General features: G+C 40.8%; 1 protein-coding gene across 1 annotated transcript; it reads left to right on the plus strand.

Annotated features, from left to right (window-relative positions):
• The first annotated feature begins 1,478 nt into the window (after positions 1 to 1,478).
• On the plus strand, positions 1,479 to 18,684 carry appl2 (adaptor protein, phosphotyrosine interaction, PH domain and leucine zipper containing 2). The gene is made up of 21 exons (XM_079347088.1): positions 1,479 to 1,741; positions 5,292 to 5,390; positions 5,860 to 5,919; positions 7,229 to 7,300; positions 8,151 to 8,238; positions 8,633 to 8,674; positions 8,771 to 8,829; positions 9,247 to 9,393; positions 9,951 to 10,033; positions 10,142 to 10,294; positions 11,730 to 11,918; positions 12,018 to 12,060; positions 12,175 to 12,231; positions 13,513 to 13,607; positions 14,442 to 14,594; positions 14,791 to 14,843; positions 15,044 to 15,218; positions 15,618 to 15,654; positions 15,761 to 15,916; positions 16,710 to 16,757; positions 17,513 to 18,684. The coding sequence occupies exons 1-21, from the start codon at positions 1,559 to 1,561 to the stop codon at positions 17,642 to 17,644; spliced, it is 2,124 nt and encodes a 707-aa protein (XP_079203214.1). The 5' UTR covers positions 1,479 to 1,558; the 3' UTR covers positions 17,645 to 18,684.
• The last annotated feature ends 1,694 nt before the right edge of the window (positions 18,685 to 20,378 follow it).

The raw sequence follows: 20,378 nt of genomic DNA on the forward strand, positions 1-20,378 counted from the left end.
AAAAAAATAAATAATAATAATTCACTTTAACACAGAACCCTTTTGATATCATTCATTATCTAGATACAGTCACTGGAAAATGCACTTCAGAATAATGAAGGTCACTTGTTTGTGTTTTGTAGATTAAGAAGATTAAAGCCGTTGTATAAAGAACCCGTTTACTCTGGGTAACCTTTCATACACTTTAATTAAATTATTCAACAGGAGGAAAATTACATTTGTATGCATGATTGAGAATGGTTTTCAAAGTTGATATATTAATTTTTTACATTGGATATTGTTTGATTTAACAATTTCTTTTTTTTAATTTACAGTATGATAGTAGATCCAAATGAGATCAGATTAAAAAAGTATATGAGCATGACATTAGAGGACATTGTGCATTCTCTTCAGGAAGTGTGAAGTAAATAAGAGTTAGCGAGTCCAACAATATTCAGAACAAACATGCTCTGCCTGAAATAAGGCAATTTGACTGAGACGAAAAAGACGTGAGCTGAATGATGATCACTTCGAAGTCTTAGAAGGTAAATGGGACTCAAAATGTTGGTTCTTCTTAACTTCGTCCAATATTTAACACAGCATAATTTCCAATTACCCTGGATACCTTAATGAACTGTTTGTAATTCTATGAATAAACATCCAGTTCATTTATTGTTTAATCAATACAATTGTAATTGTTTAATTAAAAAAACATTTCAATATGATGACCAAAAAAATCTTGTTATGATTCCAGCTTCTTAAACTGGAATTTCCTCTTTGTGTAACTCAACATATAAAAACTTGGGTTGGAACTGAAATGACAAAACAAGTAAATATCTTAATAAATAGAAACATAATTCATTGCTGTATAAACATATAGCACACACACACATATGCATATATCATACATATAGATTACATGCACTTGTACATAGGCCTACAAAGGCTACAAAATGAAAATAATGATCTGAAAAAAAAAATCATGTTTGAAAACTTGAATTTTAGATGTCTATTTTTTTTTAATTTAAATGCATGACTCAGTGGGCTATAACTAAAGTTATAGATAAAGTTGTAGATAAAGGGGGTAATAGACTACTATTTCCCCCAATACATGTAAGAAGGTTTAAAAACGTTTGTATCAGAAATAGAATAAGCTAGAATAAATGGTAATGTAATGGATCATTGTCCCTACATTTTGATTAATTTCTATTTTAGTTTAATGTAGCGGCTACATAATTAATTAAATAGTTAATTCAAACCATCAGTGTTTTAAAAAAAGTATTTCTGCTGTTCAACGTTTAATTAATAAATGTTGATATATTTCGACCTTGTCATACTGTGTTTCTAAGAGACGCATTATAAATTAGGAATATTTACCACTGCAAATCTTTAAATGGCCACGCGGGGTCACTGTTGATAATAAAATAATGGTCCGTCAATCGTTCCTTTACCATGTATACGTTTATACAGCTGTACATTTTATTATCCGTCTTCGGAAAATGTGAGAATTAACTGTTGAGAAGTGAAAATATCTACCTCAAGTTAAAGTAAAACAGCCCCCCCCCCTTTGTTGCTCTGGATGAGATCAGATTTGGGCCCTCCTCCAACGTACTACGTGTGCGTTTCTTTCGCGCGGAGACTTCTGGGAGACCGAGTCCACGCTTTCAATAATTCAAGCCGTTCCCTTTCCTCCAACGCTAACAAGATGCCGGCCGTACATCACAAACTGCTCCTGGAGGAAGCCTTACAGGACAGTCCTCAGGTAGGCCTGTGCTGGTTATAAAACCTTTGAAGCCACAATTGTCACATAAAGGACGTTGCGAACGCGAAGTTAGCCTGCTAGCCCAGACAGTATCTTGTTGGCTTTGTAGGCTGGCTGGTCGATGACAGCTCTCTATTGACACTTTGTTATGGAAACATAATCCTGTTTAAGGAGTGGCTGCGCCTTCCCGATGTAAACATTGTTTTAGTTTTTACTGCCAGTCATAAATGTGTTTTTTTAGTGTATGGTGCATTTACGAAGCTCCCTTTCATCACAACTCTTCTCTCTCTGTGAAGACTGATATATAGTGTTCACCCACTCACACCACCATTAACGATGTTACAAGCGTAGCTAAATCCCCATCTTTCCCCTGCAAACCTGTTGTTTTCCACTGTCATAGAAAGTACAAAAATGTGTCTGGACTCTGTGCTAGAGCCGAACTGGGCCTGATAGACAGGATGTGGGACATCATTCCATTATCGGACACCAATGTCACTGCTCAAGAGCCTGCAACAGGGTAGCAATGGCATCTGTTATAGGAGTGAATATTATATATTGTTTGATGTGTTATTGTCTGAAAGCCAGTGTGATGGCTGTTTACCAAATCATAAACCTCATGCAAGGACAAAAATGATGGGGAAGTGAAACACATAACAGTGTTTGATGTTATTCACTTGTAATGCAGTGTGTGTTTTCTGCAGTGTATTGCATCAGTCTTTCATCAAACAGGGCTGACCTCTTTAATAGTTCTGCTTAAGTGCAACACACGCTGCGGGGACATGAAGTCCTTCATAATGCACTTCCTCCTTACAAGAAATGTAGATGGGGCCCTTGTTCACTTTGATATTATTCCAGATAACTACTTCTTTTTTTCTTTTATTTTTTAGAGTGAAATGACTCTATATCCTCAACAACAGCCAACGTCAGTAAAGTGTAAACAGACTTTAGCTGATGGGCGTGTTCCTCATTGCTAAATCTGCCCTATCTTGCTGCACTTGTTTATTGAAGAGAAAAAGTGCACCCAAACAGGACATACCAAATTTGCATGGCTAGCCTACAGGACAATTATGCTGCACTTACTTTCACTTGCAAACAGCTCCTCACTATGCCTCTGCATAGGAAGGCAACCCTCCTTTCTTTATCTTTTCCATCTGTGGCACTAAATGATAATGCACGTCCCACTTCCTCATATTTCTGATTCTGTTTTCTTCAAAATGTCAAAATTATTGATAATTAAACGTTTTACTTATCCAGAGACCGGGAGAAGTGATTTAATAATCACAAATTACGAGGATGCATGGCCAATAAGATAGATAGATAGATAGATACTTTATTGATCCCGAGGGAAATTCAGGGCATCCAGTAGCGGTATACAGACAGGCAGGACACAAGACACAAGACATTGGTTACAGTACAAAACATCGGTTACAATCATAGACTGTACAATACAATACACACCCGCTGTCCCCCCTCCCCTCTCTATACAATAATCCCCCAAACAAGATTTAGCAGCCCCTATGTGACTGAGAGTTAAGGCTTTAGCATAAGATTTAAAACTTATGTAGCATGGTGTACCTAACCTGTGAGGAGAGAGAAGCATGTGTGCTGTTTGCATGAGAGAAGCATGTGTGCTGTGTGTGCTGGGTGTATGTACAGAGGTCTTTGAGCTTATGCCCGAGGTGTGAGTACAGTCGTTAAACAGTCGTTAAACAGTGAGCAGTGATTTGCATTAAGTGTCCTAAGACAAAGAGGTGAGACCAGGGATGATTCGGGTGATTGCCAATTAAGTACCCAACTATTGAGGAGCAGATTAGCATTAAGTGTTGAAGACAATAGAGTGAAACTTGACCTAGTTAGGGTGATCATGTCAACCATTACAGATGTACCATAACAATACAGTAGGGTGGAACCAGATGATTAGGGTGATTTATCGTTAAAGTGACCAGTGCTCAGTAAGGTGACTATCAATATGCGTTAAAGTGTCCAACTGGAGGCTGACTCTGAGGTCAGCGGTGCAGATGAGGAGTGAGAAAAAAAGTGAAAAAAGAGTCCAGGGATCACCGTGTGCTTCTTCCCTGCCGTGACAGTGACGTGTTGTACAGTCTGATGGCCAGGGGGACGAAAGAGTTCTTGAGTCTGTCCGTGGAGCACGACTGTGACAGCAGTCTGTCACTGAACATGCTCCTCTGCCCGGTGAAGGTGCTGTGCAGAGGGTGTTGTGTGTTGTCCATGATGGAAAGCATTTTGTCCAGAGACCTCTTCTCTGCCACTGTCACCAGTGAGTCCAGCTCTGTGCCCACCACAGAGCCGGCCCTCCTCACCAGTCTGTCCAGGCGTGCTGCGTCCCTCTTCTTGCAGCTTCCTCCCCAGCACACCACGGCGTAGAAGAGGACGCTGGACACCACAGACTGGTAGAACATCTGCAGCAGCTTTTTGCAGATGTTGAAGGACCCCAGCCTTCTCAGGAAGTACAGACGACTCTGTCCCTTCCTGCAGGTAGTGTCCATGTTAGGCGACCAGTCCAGCTTGTCATCCAGCTGCAGCCCCAGATACCCGTAGGTCCTGACAACCTCCACGTCGACCCCCCCGATGGAAACAGGTTCTAGATATGGTTTGTTCCTTCGGAAGTCCACCACCATCTCCTTGGTCTTGGAGGTGTTTAGTTGCAGGTGGTTGTCACTCCACCACGTCACAAAGTCCTCGATCAGGCTCCTGTACTCCTCCTCCTGTCCATCCCTGACACAAGCAACTATCGCAGTGTCGTCCGAGTATTTCTGCATGTGGCAGAGCTCAGAGTTATACTGGAAGTCAGAGGTGTACAGGGTGAACAGGACAGGGGAGAGCACGGTCCCCTGTGGTGCTCCGGTGCTGCTGACCACAGTGTCAGATGTGCAGTCCTTCAGTCTGACGTACTGTGGTCTCTCTGTGAGGTAGTCCGTGATCCACCTCACCAGGTGCGAGTCCACCGTCATCTCGGTCAGCTTGTCTCTCAGTAGGAGGGGATGGATGGTGTCGAAGGCGCTTGAGAAATCAAAGAACATGATTCTCATCACGCTGCTCCCTTTGTCCAGATGAGAGTAAGCCCTGTGTAGGAGATAGAGGATGGCATCGTCCACGCCCACCTTTGCCTGGTATGCAAACTGCAGTGGATCCTGTGCGTGTTGGACCTGGGGTCCGAGGTGTTGGAGCAGCAGCCGTTCAAAGGTCTTCATAACGTGGGATGTCAGAGCGATTGGTCTGAAGTCGCCTGGCTCACTGGGGTTTTTCTTCTTGGGGACCGGGGTGAGGCACGAGGTCTTCCAGAGCACAGGAACCTTCCCAAGCCGCAGGCTTAAGGGGTAAAAACCAAAGAAATGGAAAGATCGATAGATCCAATGAATTGTCTGCATTTGTGCTGAAAAGGAATTACCTGGTATTGATCATATTAGATATAATGTAAATCAAATCAGACCATATTGATTGACACAGAAACAGCTTTTGTTTTTTCCGTGTTCTCGTCTGGTTTCCCTCGTTTCATGTTCATGACACGTGTGACCGTTACATCCCGCAGACTCGCTCCTTGCTCAGTGTGTTTGAGGAGGATGCTGGGAATCTGACAGACTACACCAACAAGCTGCTTCAGTCAATGCAGCGGGTGTATGGAGCCCAGGTAAATACACAAAACACAAACAGCCACACACTGTGTAGACTCAGGTGTAAGAACATGTTCAAACACAAAGAAGGCTCGAGGGACGTGTTTGTCTTTTCTTCTTTTACAGAAACAACATTTGTAATTTTACCCGCCTGATTTGGCATTTAAACAATTGAAGTTTGTTAAGATTATTCTGTTGGAGTCAAGCTTTTATATATTAAACTAAGATATAGAAACACAAACCTCCACATGAAGTGATAAATGAAATGTGGATTTAAGTCTTTTCTTTACATTAACTCTATAAGGGTGATGAACTCTGAGGTGCTGTTGTGTTAATGTGCTTTCAGGGTGTTTTGTCTTTGCTTGCTCTCTTTCGGAGATTGACATGATGCTTCCGTTTCCTCCTGAGAACATCCTCACATGAGGCAACATGATGTCTTTTCTGTACTTCTGACCTTTACTTTTCCCTCTTCTCTGCCCTTTACAGAGTGAGATGGGCTTGGCCACAGAGCAGCTCTCACAGCAACTTCTGGAGTATGAGAAAAAAGTATGTATGTATGTACAGTGGATGTATGTGACATGATGGATGCGTTTTTAAAACGGAAAGTGTCAATGGTCCTTACTTGTTTTAAAACTCAGTTCAGCTGAAACTGGGAAGTGAGACGTTGTGATAGTGAATTGTTCTTCAGGCTCTCCTCAAAGGGAGGGACTCCTTAACAACCTCACCTGATTTGAACGAGCTTTTTATGTAAACTGAAAGTAGCCTACACCTAAAATCACTCCAGGGGGCTGAGTAAAGAAAGAACTATTGACTGTAGGTGTCATTAATTTAAAAAAGCAGAACAAGTAAGGATTGTGTGTTAATAGAGAGTTGCGGAGACCATATTTACAACTCTGTTTTTCGTACATGTCGATAAAGATCGGTTTTGGTTCGTAGATCACTTTGTGAAGGTCTCGTCTTTGAATCCAGAGTGTAATTACTCGGCCTTGTCTCGGTCTCAGACTGGGCGGACTCTGAATTTTAAATCAACCGTTGGAGACCGCCACAGACAAACAATTCTTTTTCTTTTTTTACGTCATTGCTGTGATTAAAAGGAAAAAGGCCCTTTCTAAAAGAACAAAAAATTCAATTCATTTATAATAATTAGACTTATTTTCCCCAGTTACGTCCACAGCCTTCCTGCTTTTACAGTCTAAATGAGGGACACGCCCCCTGCACACAAGAGGAGGGGGCGTGTCAGTGATATTTATGGTCTTGGTCTTGGAACGCTCATGTCTTAGACATGTCTTGGTTTCAGTCAGTTTGGTCTTGACTATAACTCTGGAGATCTTCTGAAATAACGTGGAGACACTGGTGTCTCTTTTGGTATTTTATTTGTATAATAAATAAATATTTATTTGTTAAAAATAAAAAAATAAAAATATATAAATAAAAAAGCATCTGTATTCAACACAGCTGGTCTATAACTGTGTACTAAAACAGGCTGAAGGGATGAATATATGTGATCCCATTTATTGGGACACATTTGTAAGTGCAGAGCTAACGTGTTCTGCTGTTCCCTGTGTTTGCTGCTCTTTTTAGCTCATTTTGAAAAAGCCTTAAACTCAACATGGGACATACGCAGAGCGGCCCGGTCCGCTTCGGTTCGTCTCGGTTCAGCACGCATTTTGCTGCGTTTCCATTGTTAGTAATGTTGGCCTTGTTCCTTGAAATTGACATGCCAGAAATGTGGACCAGGCTTCTTCTTTTTTTTTTTTTTTGACTTCGTAGCCTTTAATTAGCCTAGAAAGATCTATGAGGCATCATGAAATATAATGGTTGAAACTTCTCCATGCTCTCTTCATCTTCTGCATAGAACTTTGCCCTTGGAAAAGGTGATGAAGAGGTAATCGTAACGCTGCAGAACTTCGCCAAAACCGTAGGGGAGGTAAGGCCTGATTTTGCAGTTTTTGTTGTTGTTGTTATGTGTGAATATTTTTGTGTTTGTGCACCTGCAGCAGAAAAGAGGGGATGATGAACTACTGTGTTTGCTATTTGGCATGTTTCAAAGGTGCTGCACCTGCGGTCTCGCTGCATACTGTGAAAATGACCTCAATGAAAAGATCAATGAAGAGAGTATTATCCTCTTTATAAGAGCGAAACTGATTTCATCAAGACACCATGAGGGGAACAGTGGGTGGGTACTTAATCAAAAGATGTATGGATAAGTATAGACTGGAGTATAAAGACAAAACAGATGGGCGTCTCACCTTCAGCCACAGGGGTTCACATACCTGCCCTGTCAGCACCTGAGAGGATTTATGACACACATATGAACGCTCTGAGGACACAGGTTGATTGTTTGCTTGACCTTTACCTCTTGATTAACAGAGAACTCATTGCACAGAGAGAATAAGGCCCACTACTCCACCTAATCCACTGAACTTTAGCACTTGCTAAATCATTTAGATTAAACAGGTTGTGGGCTTGTCACTTGTTGGACCATCACTTGTTGATAAGCACAAAGAAGTGGAGCAGGACTTGCTTTGTGTGTGCATGTGCAATATTCGGACCAATATTGTAGTAAAAGGAAAGTTTAATCTTCACTGTTCCACGATATGCTGCACTGAGTTTAGTGAACATGTTTGCTCGCAGATTGCTGCACACAATAATAACACGTCTCACTGTGCATATTAGGTGAAATTGAAATCCCCAAAGTTATTTTGCAAGGGTTCATTTTCCGTTTGCATCCTTGGCATTGGTTGATATTTTGCTATTTTCTCTCTTGTGTTATTCAGCTGAATGCGCTTCACTCTGAGCTCGCCAACCAGATGGCAGACAGCATGGTTTTCCCTATGATTCAGTTTCGAGAGAAGGATCTCACAGGTGAGGCCACATGCACAGACATGCAGAGTATCTTTTTTTTTTTTTTTTTTTTTTTTTTTAAATTGAAGCTGTGTAGGTTTATTATCAAGTTTGCAGAAAAGAGATGATACACTGCCTGGAAGTGACACTTAACAAAGAGCCCCAGCAAACTGCTCTTCTTACAACAGAAACTGAATCTGTTCTCTGTTGTAGTGATGAGTATATGAAAGCACAGAGCTCATCACGTTCTATATCAGATAAAATATATCCTGTCTTAATATCAACATTACATACATTTACACAACGAAGCCACATGTCACATTCAGCAATAATCAAAACAGCTTCAGTTCTCCAGTTTAAGGAATGATGTGGATTTAAAGCTGATATTTGTATCCCCTTATATTGAATCTTTCAGAGATAAGCACACTGAAGGAAATATTCAGCATTGCCACTGATGGTAAGTTCATATCCTAAAGTCTCAAGAAAAAGAAAAAAACAATTCGAGCCCGCAGTTTCTTTCTTGTTCTCATTCCCTCTCTCCCCTGTCCTGCAGAGCACGAGGCAGCTATGGTCAAATACAGCCGGTTGCCCAAGAAGAAGGAGAATGAGAAGGTAAGGAGAGTGGGAAGTGCTCTGGTGATGTAGATTTTTATCACTATTGATCAAGAGCTCTTAAAGGTTTTACAGTGCAGTAATGCTCTGGTAACACAGTAAAAGTGTTTCATAAACATTTGATATGCAAAAATAGAATTGACTATTCTTCTACAGTCAGACTGAGTTGTTGTTGTTCTGCTGTAACAACATAATTCCCCATAATGGCTGCAGAGATAAGGTTCCCCTGCTTTACGCTTTTATTGAGAGTGTCACCAACTCTCCCTGGACGGACAAGATAATGCCTCCCGTGTTGCTCGTTTGTTTGTGTGTGAGACAAAGCAAAGTGTTTGCATGTGTATCAGTGTGTTTGCAGAGCTTTACAGTGGGTGTTAGTGTGTGCATATTTGCATGTTTAACCCTCTCCTGTCTGGACAGATGAAGTCAGACCTGGTGAAGGAGGTGGCCTACACTAGAAGGAAGCAGCACCAGGCCTCGCTGCAGTATTACTGCGCCCTCAACGCCCTGCAGTATCGCAAGAGAGTAGCCATGCTCGAACCTATGCTAGGCTACACACAGGCACAGGTACATGGCCTTTAAACTAGGAAAACTACATTCTCAAAACACTATTGACACTTTGCATTTAACATCTAGAAGGAACATTTGAAGTGATTTGGGAGCACATAGGGTAATTGTTGGCGTGCAGTGTTTCCATGCAGTTAAAAATGATAGGCGGAAGTCTCAGCATGTTTAAAGCATGAACAAATCATCAATTTAAAAAAAAGAAAATAAAGAAGCATACACTAGAATAAACTACACATTTTATGTCATGTTTTTAATCCCTTTTTAGTCCCAAACCCCCCCCCCCCCCACCAAATTGCCCAGCTGATACAGTATCAAACTAAATTTAAATCTGTTTTTAGACCGTTTGCCAAACACCTTTTTGAGCACTTGTTAACACCTTTTCCCCCCCCCTTTTTTCTATTGTTTGTGTGACAAAATGAGTCACGAGTCAAGATAATGAATACATTTAATTAACTATGAATATAATCTTTAGTTGCAGCCCCAAATGATTATTATCTGTTTCTAAATATGTCTTTTTCTCACTGCATGCTCCTGTCTCTTCTTCTTCTTCCTTTCAGGTTATCTTCTTCAAAAAAGGCATTGAAATGGTGTCAAAGAAGGTGGACAACTTCCTCTCCTCTGTTTCCAACATGACTCAGAGGTAAAGACCCTGTCTTAAACAAAAGGGTTCATCATGCACACAGAACACCTCGTTCCCAACAGATACATGAAAGTGTAATGCCTGTATTCAACCTTTTCTGTGGTCAAGTATCCAGAACCAGCTGGACACAGAAGCCGAGTCCATGCGTGTGTCCCAGAAGGAGCTTCTGTCTGTCGAGGACACCGTCTACATGCCAGATAAGGACACTGAGCCTGTGAATCGTGCACTCATCCAGAAAGCTGGCTACCTCAACATTAGGAAGTAAGTGATTAATTACACTTTATGGCACTACTCAAGGACGCCTCCTGTTCGTACAACGTATGTAGGTCTGTTTTGCGAAAGAAAATGGCTAAGAAAGATAAGCATCCATCCTCCTTTTACGCCACATTTAAATGTTTTGTTGAGAGAGCGAATGCTCCTGCATTAGATGAGGAAATACAAAAATACTACCGTTACAGAAACTATTCTTGCTTCTCTGGCAAAAACAGACTAGAAGAAGAAACACTGTAAACAATAAATCTGTCACAGCTGTCGGTGGGTCAGGTACCATGTTGACAGTGTGCGCTGTCAGCCTGTCGCACAATGGATGTATGAAGAGGGAAACTTCCTTAATGGCTTCAGGGGGTAGAACTGTAACGTAGGCTGCTATGTGATTCAGTGAAATGCCAGAGCTGCCAAACTCTGTCTCTCCCTCATATACATCCAAGTCTTTGACAAATGTCTGCTACACCGGTGGAAAAGGTTTCCACACAATGCCCTTCTGTTTAATGACACACAATGCCAGCCGCCTCTAAAGCTTGTCAAATAGAGCTGAGTCCAGAGAACATTTTCTGTTTCAAAATGCTTCTCAATATCAATGAGTCAACCGTGGCAGCATGAGCAGCACTTGCATATTGATTAAGGGAAATTTACCAGGAACGTTTTTTGAAGGAGGGATGACAGATCAGCCATTCAAATGAATCACACACCTGTCGCTTTGTTTTTGAAAATAAGTGAGTCAGAGCTCAGTTACATTGTATTTTATGAACCAATACCAGGAGAGCGAAAAACTAAACCGCTGTGACAGAAAGGGCAGAGAAAGGCAGATTCACACCGATCCCCTTGGAAGGGATCATACAATGACATATTCAAACAAGGGTCGTTGTGCACAACAAAACACATTTTATAGAAACAAGTCATAAGTAACACATTCTTGAGAAAGAATTGGCATCAAGTCCCATCCAGATGTAAATTCTTCATTCTTAGTCTATATGTAGCCCTTGACTCACTTCTTTCATACTCTTTATTCTGCACATTTTCACCTACAAAAAACAGAAAATCAGAAAAATTTCATGTTTTTTTGAAGGCAAGACAGCTTTAAAAGAAAAATCCTCATGTTGAGTTTCAAAAGGGAGAAGTTAGTTCATCAAACTGTAGTTACTCAAGTGTCTTCTTGAGGCTGGCTGTAAAAGCAATTGACCCCCACCAGATCCCGTATTAAAATCCCATTTTTAAGAGCATTTTTAGAGCCTGGTAAAAAAGACAAATGTGTCTCAATAGTCCATTTTCTTATTTAAAAACATGTAATTTAGGTTGCATTTCCAACATAAGAACCGCCATATTTAGGCTTCATAACTCCACTTCAGAAATCCGCAACATAAGAGACTATGTCCTGTATTGATCCTTTCACAATGAACTTCTTTTTTCTGTGCACCAGTAAAACAGGCCTCGTGACCACAGCATGGGACCGACTGTTCTTCTTCACCCAGGGAGGCAACCTGATGTGCCAGCCCCGCGGGGCGGTGGCGGGGGGCATGGTGCTGGACCTGGACAACAGCTCTGTCATGGCAGTGGACTGTGAGGACAGACGCTACTGTTTTCAGATAACCTCCCCTTCAGGCAAAACGTGTGTATATTTAAGTGACGGTCCAACTGATGCTCAAACATTTTGATAGGATCATGTCTTTATTGAATAAATGCTCTCCTTTGTCGCGGATGGTTCTAGGTCAATGATTCTACAAGCAGAGAGTAAAAGGGAATATGAAGAAGTAAGTGTAAAAACTACTGATGATTTTCTTTACATCTTCACTAAGTTTTCATTATTTCAAGCAGCTTGTATCTGATCTAAAGTCATGATGTGGATTTCTGTTTTTTTTCCTCAGTGGATTTGTACTGTGAACAACATCTCCAGACAAATCTACCTGACTGACAACCCAGAGGTAACACCCCTCACTCCAGGCGCACAACACACAAACACACACACACACACACACACACACACACACCATCCAAACAACACACTCCCTGTAAGTAAAGTAGAAGCAGACGATTGATTGAGCTCTTATCAGCCATGTTTTTGATCAGACTGTGAGGAGTCTGTTGTTCCACTATTCCCCCCCCCCCCCCCCCCATGTAATACGTTACATGAGGGGACTCTGTTTGAAAGCCTTGTGCTAATCCTCTCTGCAGTGTCTCTGTTGTTGCCTTTATTGCTTTTCCCAGAATCTCACATATTTTTTTCGGCTCCATGAAAAAAATAAAATATCGAGATTTCCAATTCCAAACGAGGCAGACTCCAGCGTCTTCTTATCCAGTTGTATTCAAATGAAAGTCATTTTATCTTCTCGTGGTGCATTTTTGAAAAAGGAGAATAGCGCATTTGAGAAGTAGCTGTGACTGAATAAATTAAAAGGTCAGTGTACAGAAGAAGTGAAATGCTTGATTGGTATCCTTCTCTCATCATATTCTTAAAAGTTTTTCTCTTAATATTCAAACAATGCACTTTATATCATAGACTGCTTTTCCAATGTTAGACTCCGGTCTAATACTGTATATTGTAGTCGAGGACTGCTTTGTTAATTTTTTTTTTTTTGTGTACCATGCTGAGGACAGACTTGGCCAGAGAAATCATTTTCTGAATATCCAGACAGCTTTTTGGTGTTTGAGATTCATGAAATGTTAGAAGGGAATATCCTCAAATTTCACACAAGTGTCCACAAGTGACTGAACTAGGAACTGATGTATGTGTGTTGGTTTTTTTTTCAGAGGCCAGTATTCTGATCAAACTGGAGGCAAATGTTCAATTTGTGTCTCCTCAAAAGAAATGATGAAGCGATCAAATGTTCTTTGCCCTTTAGGCTGACTTCACTTCATGGTGAAAAGCCAGAAAATAAAACCCCCTTTTTTGGCCACTTCTTCTGTCCTTCGTGAACTTGATATCTTGACTACTTTATGAGGATTACAGTCAAGCTGTAGATAGAAGGATTACTTTTGAAACATAGACCTTTAATCTTTTCTTTGATTTAAATACAAACCTCTTAATGCACGCTTTTGTTTCCAGGACTCGAGCTGCTGGATAGAGCCAGCACACACACATGCAGTTTAAATACAGAAGATGATTAAAAGTGGTCATATCTAGACATATTTGCATGCTCCTGGGTTACTCAATGACTCAGCTGATACATTTGACCTGTAATGATGTCCCTTTTACTTTTTATTAGGCGGTGGCCATCAGACTGAACCAAACTGCGATCCAGGCCGTCACGCCCATCACTAGCTTTGAGAAGAGACCAGAAGGCTCGCCCAACCCTGACAGGTCTTATTCCCAACACTGCATGCCGCATCCTCTCCTGAACTTAATCCTGAAATCTTTTTATCGTTGTAGCTGCACCTCTATTTTACTTCCCCCATGTGACATGCTTTATTTATTTTTTTTCCTGAAATGAATGATTGTAAAAATATTTATTTCCAAATATTTGAAACGAGAAGGAACTTTTCTCTCTTCAGTGCAGGTTGTCTGCTTTATCTCTTGCCTGAGCTGCAATTGTCCAATTATACCTTAGCGCAACTGTTACTAAGAGCATTAGTTATGTCAAGACTTGAATTTCTCAGCTCCTGCTGCTCAGAGCCTCTGAACAGGGTTTCTGTTTTCAGAGCATGTCATCCTGAAGCATTCACTTCATGGAGCTATGGTTAGCTTTATTAGGGAGCTAGCGGCAGCTGATACAATCTGTCCATGCTAATTTCACTAGCAGGAAATAAAAAGTCTATCCTGACCTTGCCGCTGTATGAGTCAGTAACTCTGCTTGAATTAAATAGTCAAAGCATATGTGGACATTTTATCATGTCTATCTTGAAGAAATATGCCCATGCTCATACTGTGTATGTGCAGTCTTTGTTCAAATGTAGGTCATATAAGAGACAATCCAGCCTCAATACACATTTCACTCTCATTTTTTACAACACACTTCCTGTTGTCAGACTCTTTTTTTATTTTTATCCCCTATCCCTTCCATCAGATTCATGAAGATTTTAATTCTTATACAGTCATGAGAGTACCAGGATAGGCATGGATTACAGGTCCTGTAAATGCAGTGATTTCATTATTTTGTTCCTCACAAATGATCCTCATTCAGTGTTATTCCTGCAGAGCGAAGCCCGGAGGCATCCACACTACCAGCAGTTCCAAGAATGCAGGAGCTGCTCCGGAAGCCGACGACCTGATAGCACCTGGGACGCCCATTCAGTTTGACATCATGCTGCCTGCATCCGAGTTTCAGGACCAGAACAGGGCCGGGGGGAGGTGAGCAGATATTTGAGGCAGGAAGTTTGTGTGCCGCATGTTTTTTTACCGGCAGGAACAACGTTCTGCTAGTTTCCAGAAAGATTGCTCAGAGAGGTTATAGCATGATTTCCAGGAAACTGAGTGCTGAATAACTGCCTGATGCAGGGGGTCTAATTGTTTTTTTCTTGGCACATGTGTTCTCCCTTCCTGACAGACGCACCAATCCGTTTGGAGAAACAGATGATGACTGTTCAACAGAAAGTGATGGTAATAATTTTCTCATCCAAATTCAACATAATGATCTCAATTGTGTACCAGTTCGACTCAAACTAACAGCGTCTGTGTTTGTGTACATCGGACTAACTCCTACATGATTGGTCCTGTCTGTTTTTCCATTGCTCTGCTCTTGTTTTGTGTTTGTGCTGCTGACGTATTTGCATGTCGGTGATGTTTGTGTGCTTTCCCAGACTCCCTCCTGCAGCAAGTATTCGCTGTGCGCTTCCTGGGCTCGATGGCGGTGCGCTGTGGCGACAATCAGGAAGTGATCTATGAGGCCATGAGGCAGGTACTGGCTGCTCGAGCCATCCACAACATCTTCAGGACCACTGAGTCCCACCTCATGGTCACCAGCAGTAACCTCAGGTAATTTATCACATGTGTAAAAACTGACAGAGCACACACATTATAATACATTCTTAATTTTCTGAGCAGCATTAAGGCCAAATTGCCAAAGTCCCTACGAACTGAGCTACTGCCGCCCCAGGACTACAAAAACAAATGAGAGTCAGAACCTGTTCAAGCTGCATATCTGCAATAAAAAATACTTGTGAACTGTGGATAAACAAAAACATGATGTCAGCCCTTGTAAACCTTCAAATGTTCACCATTGTTGTATTTAATCCTTATGTACTGTAAAGCATCAATCAGAACTGAAACATTGCCAAAAGCCAAATAAAGGACTTCATAATCAAATTCTATGAGGCTGAAGTGTCAGTACAGTCAGCGCAGAGTTTTAATTTTTGTATTTTGTCTTCACAACAGGTTGATTGACCCTCAAACTCAAGTTACAAGAATAAGTGTAAGTAAGATTTTTAACTCAAAATCTCTCTTTCTCCCTTTGGTTGAAGGTGAAGAGGTTCAGTTGCGCCTCTGAAAAAGAATATCACCTTTTCTTTTTTTCTCAGTTCCAGCTCGGGGAGGTTACTCAGTTTGCAGCCCACCAGGAGAATGGGAGGCTGATGGGATTTGTGGTGGAGGGCAGAGACTGGGGCGACGGTGATGAGGAGGGAGAGCCTTCTTTCAGCGCCTTCGTATTTGAAAGCAACACAGAGGGCGAAAAGGTTTGTGAACTAAACACTGCCCTTTTTTATATATATATATATATATATATACTATATGTATATAGTTCTTCTATGTTGTATGTTGTATGTCTGCCTATTGGGCTTAGAGCCTGTAATAAAGTTTATATATACCGTAAATTCCGCACTATTGAGCGCACCTGTATATAAGCCGCACCGGCAAAAAATAAGTACCGGTAAATAAATGTATTTGTACATATATAAGCCGCACTTGATTATAAGCCGCAGGTGTCCACATTGTAACAAAGCGATTTACACAGAAAGACGTGACACAAAAACGTTGTTTTAACTTTTAATTAAATACGTAGGCTACCGGCTACATCCGCAAATACGAAGCCTACTGGAAATCCTTTATCGAACAGTGTCTGTAACACGGCTGATGAAAAAGATGACCGTAATACATTTCACAAGAAAAAGTCCATCCATTCACTGCCTCAGAATGACTTCATTACTCACTTCCTCAGTCTCTTTTTCGCTGTCAGTTTCAACTTTACGTGCAGCAGCTCTAGTTCCTTCTTTGACAGCCAGGTCAATCGCCTTTAACTTGAAAGCTGCATCATAAGCATTTCTCCGTGTGTTAAGATCTGATATTAAGATCCGATGTGACGAGGTCAAATGTTTTTGCGGCAGAAGCTCATTGTCCCCCAAGAAAAATCCTTAAATAAGCCGCATCGTTGTAAAAGCCGCAGTGTTCAAAACGTGACAAAAAAGTAGCGGCTTATAGTCCGGAATTTACGGTATACATAAATGTACATTGAACTGTGTCTCTTCTCAGGTTTGTTACACCATAAGCTTGGCGAAGGACATTGCGGAGGCAAAGAAGGTAAAAAGAAAACTTATTTGAGAGATCTGATCTAATTATACCAGTTAAGATGTTTAAGCATTGACAAGATGTGGAAGAATAACACAAGTAAAACAGAATGAAATAAATCTGATATTTCAGAGGAAAGAAAAAGTGATGATCATTCTCTTACGGTCGTGTAACGTAAACGAATCCTTTCTAATCTCTACAGTATGGATTCCACTTTGCGTCAAATCATGGAACAACTACAAATCAACAAGTCCACCATTTAAATAAATGCCAACTATTTAGAGAACTTATCAGTTGGAGATTTTTAAAGGAAACGGAAACATTAGAAGGTCATCTTGGGCTTCGGGAAACACTGATCCACATCTTTTTAACTTCATTTTCTGGACTCAAATTAACAGTTGATCCTTTAGAGCTAATTAAAGTAGAAATGATCTGTCACTGAGAGAGTAAACAGATTATAAATGTCAGTTTCTATGAATTTCACTCTTCAGAAAATGTTTCAAAGGAAAATCTGTCATTAGACTCTCTGTGAGTCTTTATAGTAGAATGATTCTCTGTGAAGCTCTGTTTTATTACTATGTGTATGAATTCTTCCTTTATTCAAAGTTTTATAAGGACATTTATACTCAAATGAAAACAGTTCTCTAAAACACTGGAGATATTCATAAAGATAGATGGGTATGGATCAACAGCATTAATGTCTTAAAGTTGATATATGCCACTTAGAGACTGGACTAAGAATTCTTTGTATGTTTTTTTTTTTAAAGGACCCCGAGGCCCTCGCCCAGCTGATGAAAAACATGCCTCTTACCAATGACGGCAAATTCCTGCTGCTTGATGCCGAGACGGGCGACACAACTAACGGAGACGGACAAGAAGACCTTGAGTCTGAGGCCTAGTCCAAGCCCTCGAAAAAAAAAAAAAAATCAACCTCAAACCCATTCCTACCATGGCCACGGTCTCACTATGCCCATGAGAGAAGGCTTTCCCTGGATGAAGTTATCATCAAGACCTTCTAGCCCTAACTCTGGTACTGTAACACCGATATTAGAGAGTGTAGTTCACTTACCCTGTGGTACTAGATCTCCAGTTCTTTGCTATAATGAGAGCAGAAGATTTTGGCAGGGGGGGGGGTACCTGGACCTAAAAGCACATCTTTTGGGCACTCCCATGAGATCTGCTTTTCTGCAACATGGGGGTTTGGATTTGTTTGAAACCCTTGTGGATGGTACTTAAATGAAAAGGGACACTATATAGGTATTGATTATGTTTCATTGTCTTCTAATAGTACAGGACTTCATCTAACAGGCGGAGGTGAATAGTTTAGGTTTACATTCATTTACAGTTTACATAGTCTTTGAGTCAGACTTTCTTCCTTTACATCGTTTAACTTGTATGCAACTACTTTGGCATTTTATTTCTTGTTTATTTGTGTACAAAATTACTTTGCACTTCCTATGAAAATATTTCAACAATGCTTGATGGCTGCAGAATGCAATCAGAAAGTGGAAGGGTCTTTAACAGTTATGACGATGAAGGTCGTAAATGTTTTTTTTTTACATTGGACAAAACAGACTTTAGGACCAGGATTGCTTTACTCTCTGAAGTAATCCTGTTCAACAGAATATAAGTTGTATTCTACATTTAAGCCCCGTGTCAACCTAGTGTCTTTTTTTCAGCTGTTTCAATGGGTAGAGAGCGTTCGCAGCAGAAAGTAGCCGCCTGATTGAAAAGCGCAGCACCCAGTGTCTTTTAAACAAGCGTTCTGCCCTTTTTGTCCGAGCACTCAAGTTGAAAATCTTTCAACTTTTCAGAAAGAAAGTTGATGTCACCGGCCCTCTTTTAAAAATACATTATGCTCCACGTATTTTAGCCTCCTACAGATTGTATCTTGAACCCACATCCGCTTTGCTTCCTGTCTGCTGGGGTAAAAAAAACACACAAAAAAACAACCTCAAATATAAAACATGCAGTTAAAAGTGACAGAGCCGTGTCTGTCATACAGCGGCCAGTCAACAAACTGTTGTCATAGAGACAGGGCGACATGCAGCGCTTGTCTTCTCAGCGAACAAACGCTTCATGCTCACACTCCTGAGCGCACAGCCAGCGCTTTCCTGCCGTTAAAATAAAACGCCACAGTAGGTGGACACGGGGCCTTAGACTCCGCTACTGGTACTGGACAGGATTTAAGATAATGTGCATGCACAGTTTTTCGCGAGCAGTCCAAATATTCTTTACTAAAAGTAAATGTTGCACTCTGTTTCTTGAAAGCCTTTGTAAATAAGAACTGTTTGAGTGTCTGTATGGTGTGTGAACAGAGTTACCTGCATTAAAAGCTTTTGGAGCCGATATGCCGGGACTGATGCAGTGCATGATTAAATATCAGCGTTCACTCCTACTCCCTCCACCACAGACTAAAGCCTTGACGCTTAGCATCTGAATTACTGGTGATACATGTGGGGTATTTAAAATGAATTTGAATGCAGTTTGCTCTTTGGGACATTAGTCAAAAGAGACACTGGTCAAGACAATGACACACCTGGGGGAAAAGCAAACCTTTCCTTTTTACATCTCTAAACTTCCCAGTGCAGTTTGGATCCAGTTCAGTTTATTTGAGCTCCAGCCTGAGAATACGACGTGTTCAAAACCACAGGCCAAAACCACAGACCCGACCGTGATTGTTGTTGAAGTGAAATTGTGTTGACCAGTGTGTTTGGTTGTCTGCTTGCTTTTTCTGCTCTATATCAGAGCTCTTGACAGAAACAAATATTACAGAAGGTGATGTGTTATCAAGGACAGCCTGTAGGTGAAAATTAAATAATTATAAATAAAGGAATAAGAATGGCTTGACATCTTGGAAAATAAACAAACTATCTGGTGTAGAGCTAGATAAGATAAAAGACAAATTAAACCATTACCAGCTAGCCTCGGAGCTAAACTTGCTAAATATCTGACCTTGCTCTATGTAATGGTGTAAAATTATATGAAAACATCCAAAGCAACAATGAATATTCTGTCAGAGGAAATGTGCTAAAACAATGTAACATTTGGCGGTTGGCTATATGCTGGTAAAAATGAAAAAACATAATTCCTCCAGTATAATGCAGTTATTTGGGAGCACCTGACCCTTTTAACACTCTTTGTGCTAAGCTAATAACCAGTAGCAGTATGCTTTAGGAACAGATATTATTGCAATGGATGTTCTTGTCTTCTTTTCCAACTAGAGACGACAGATGCATTCTCCTAAACGTCAGACATTTCCTCAAGTCAAAAAGGTTACCCAGCTCTCTCTCTCCTTGGTCTGATGTGAAGGTGTTCTAATGCTATGAAGAAAGTGTCCTACAGTTCTTCCCTCAGATGCTGGTCGAGTCCTTTAAATTAAACTACAGCAATGAAAACAAACACGCGAAGCGTGGCGGTCACAGCCTCGGCTAATGTGTCCTGTTTCATGACCGTCACAGGCAGCATGTTGTACTGCTGAGATAAGGCATCCAGCCAACCAAACCTCTAGATAGATAGATAGATAGATAGATAGATACTTTATTGATCCCGAGGGAAATTCAAGCTCTATAACGCTGTCCTGATAAGTGGGTTCCGTTAGTAATGATGTCAGGAAAAGTATGGGTACAGATG

This window comes from Symphodus melops, assembly GCF_947650265.1.
Source record: "Symphodus melops genome assembly, chromosome: 6".
Taxonomy (NCBI): domain Eukaryota; kingdom Metazoa; phylum Chordata; class Actinopteri; order Labriformes; family Labridae; genus Symphodus; species Symphodus melops.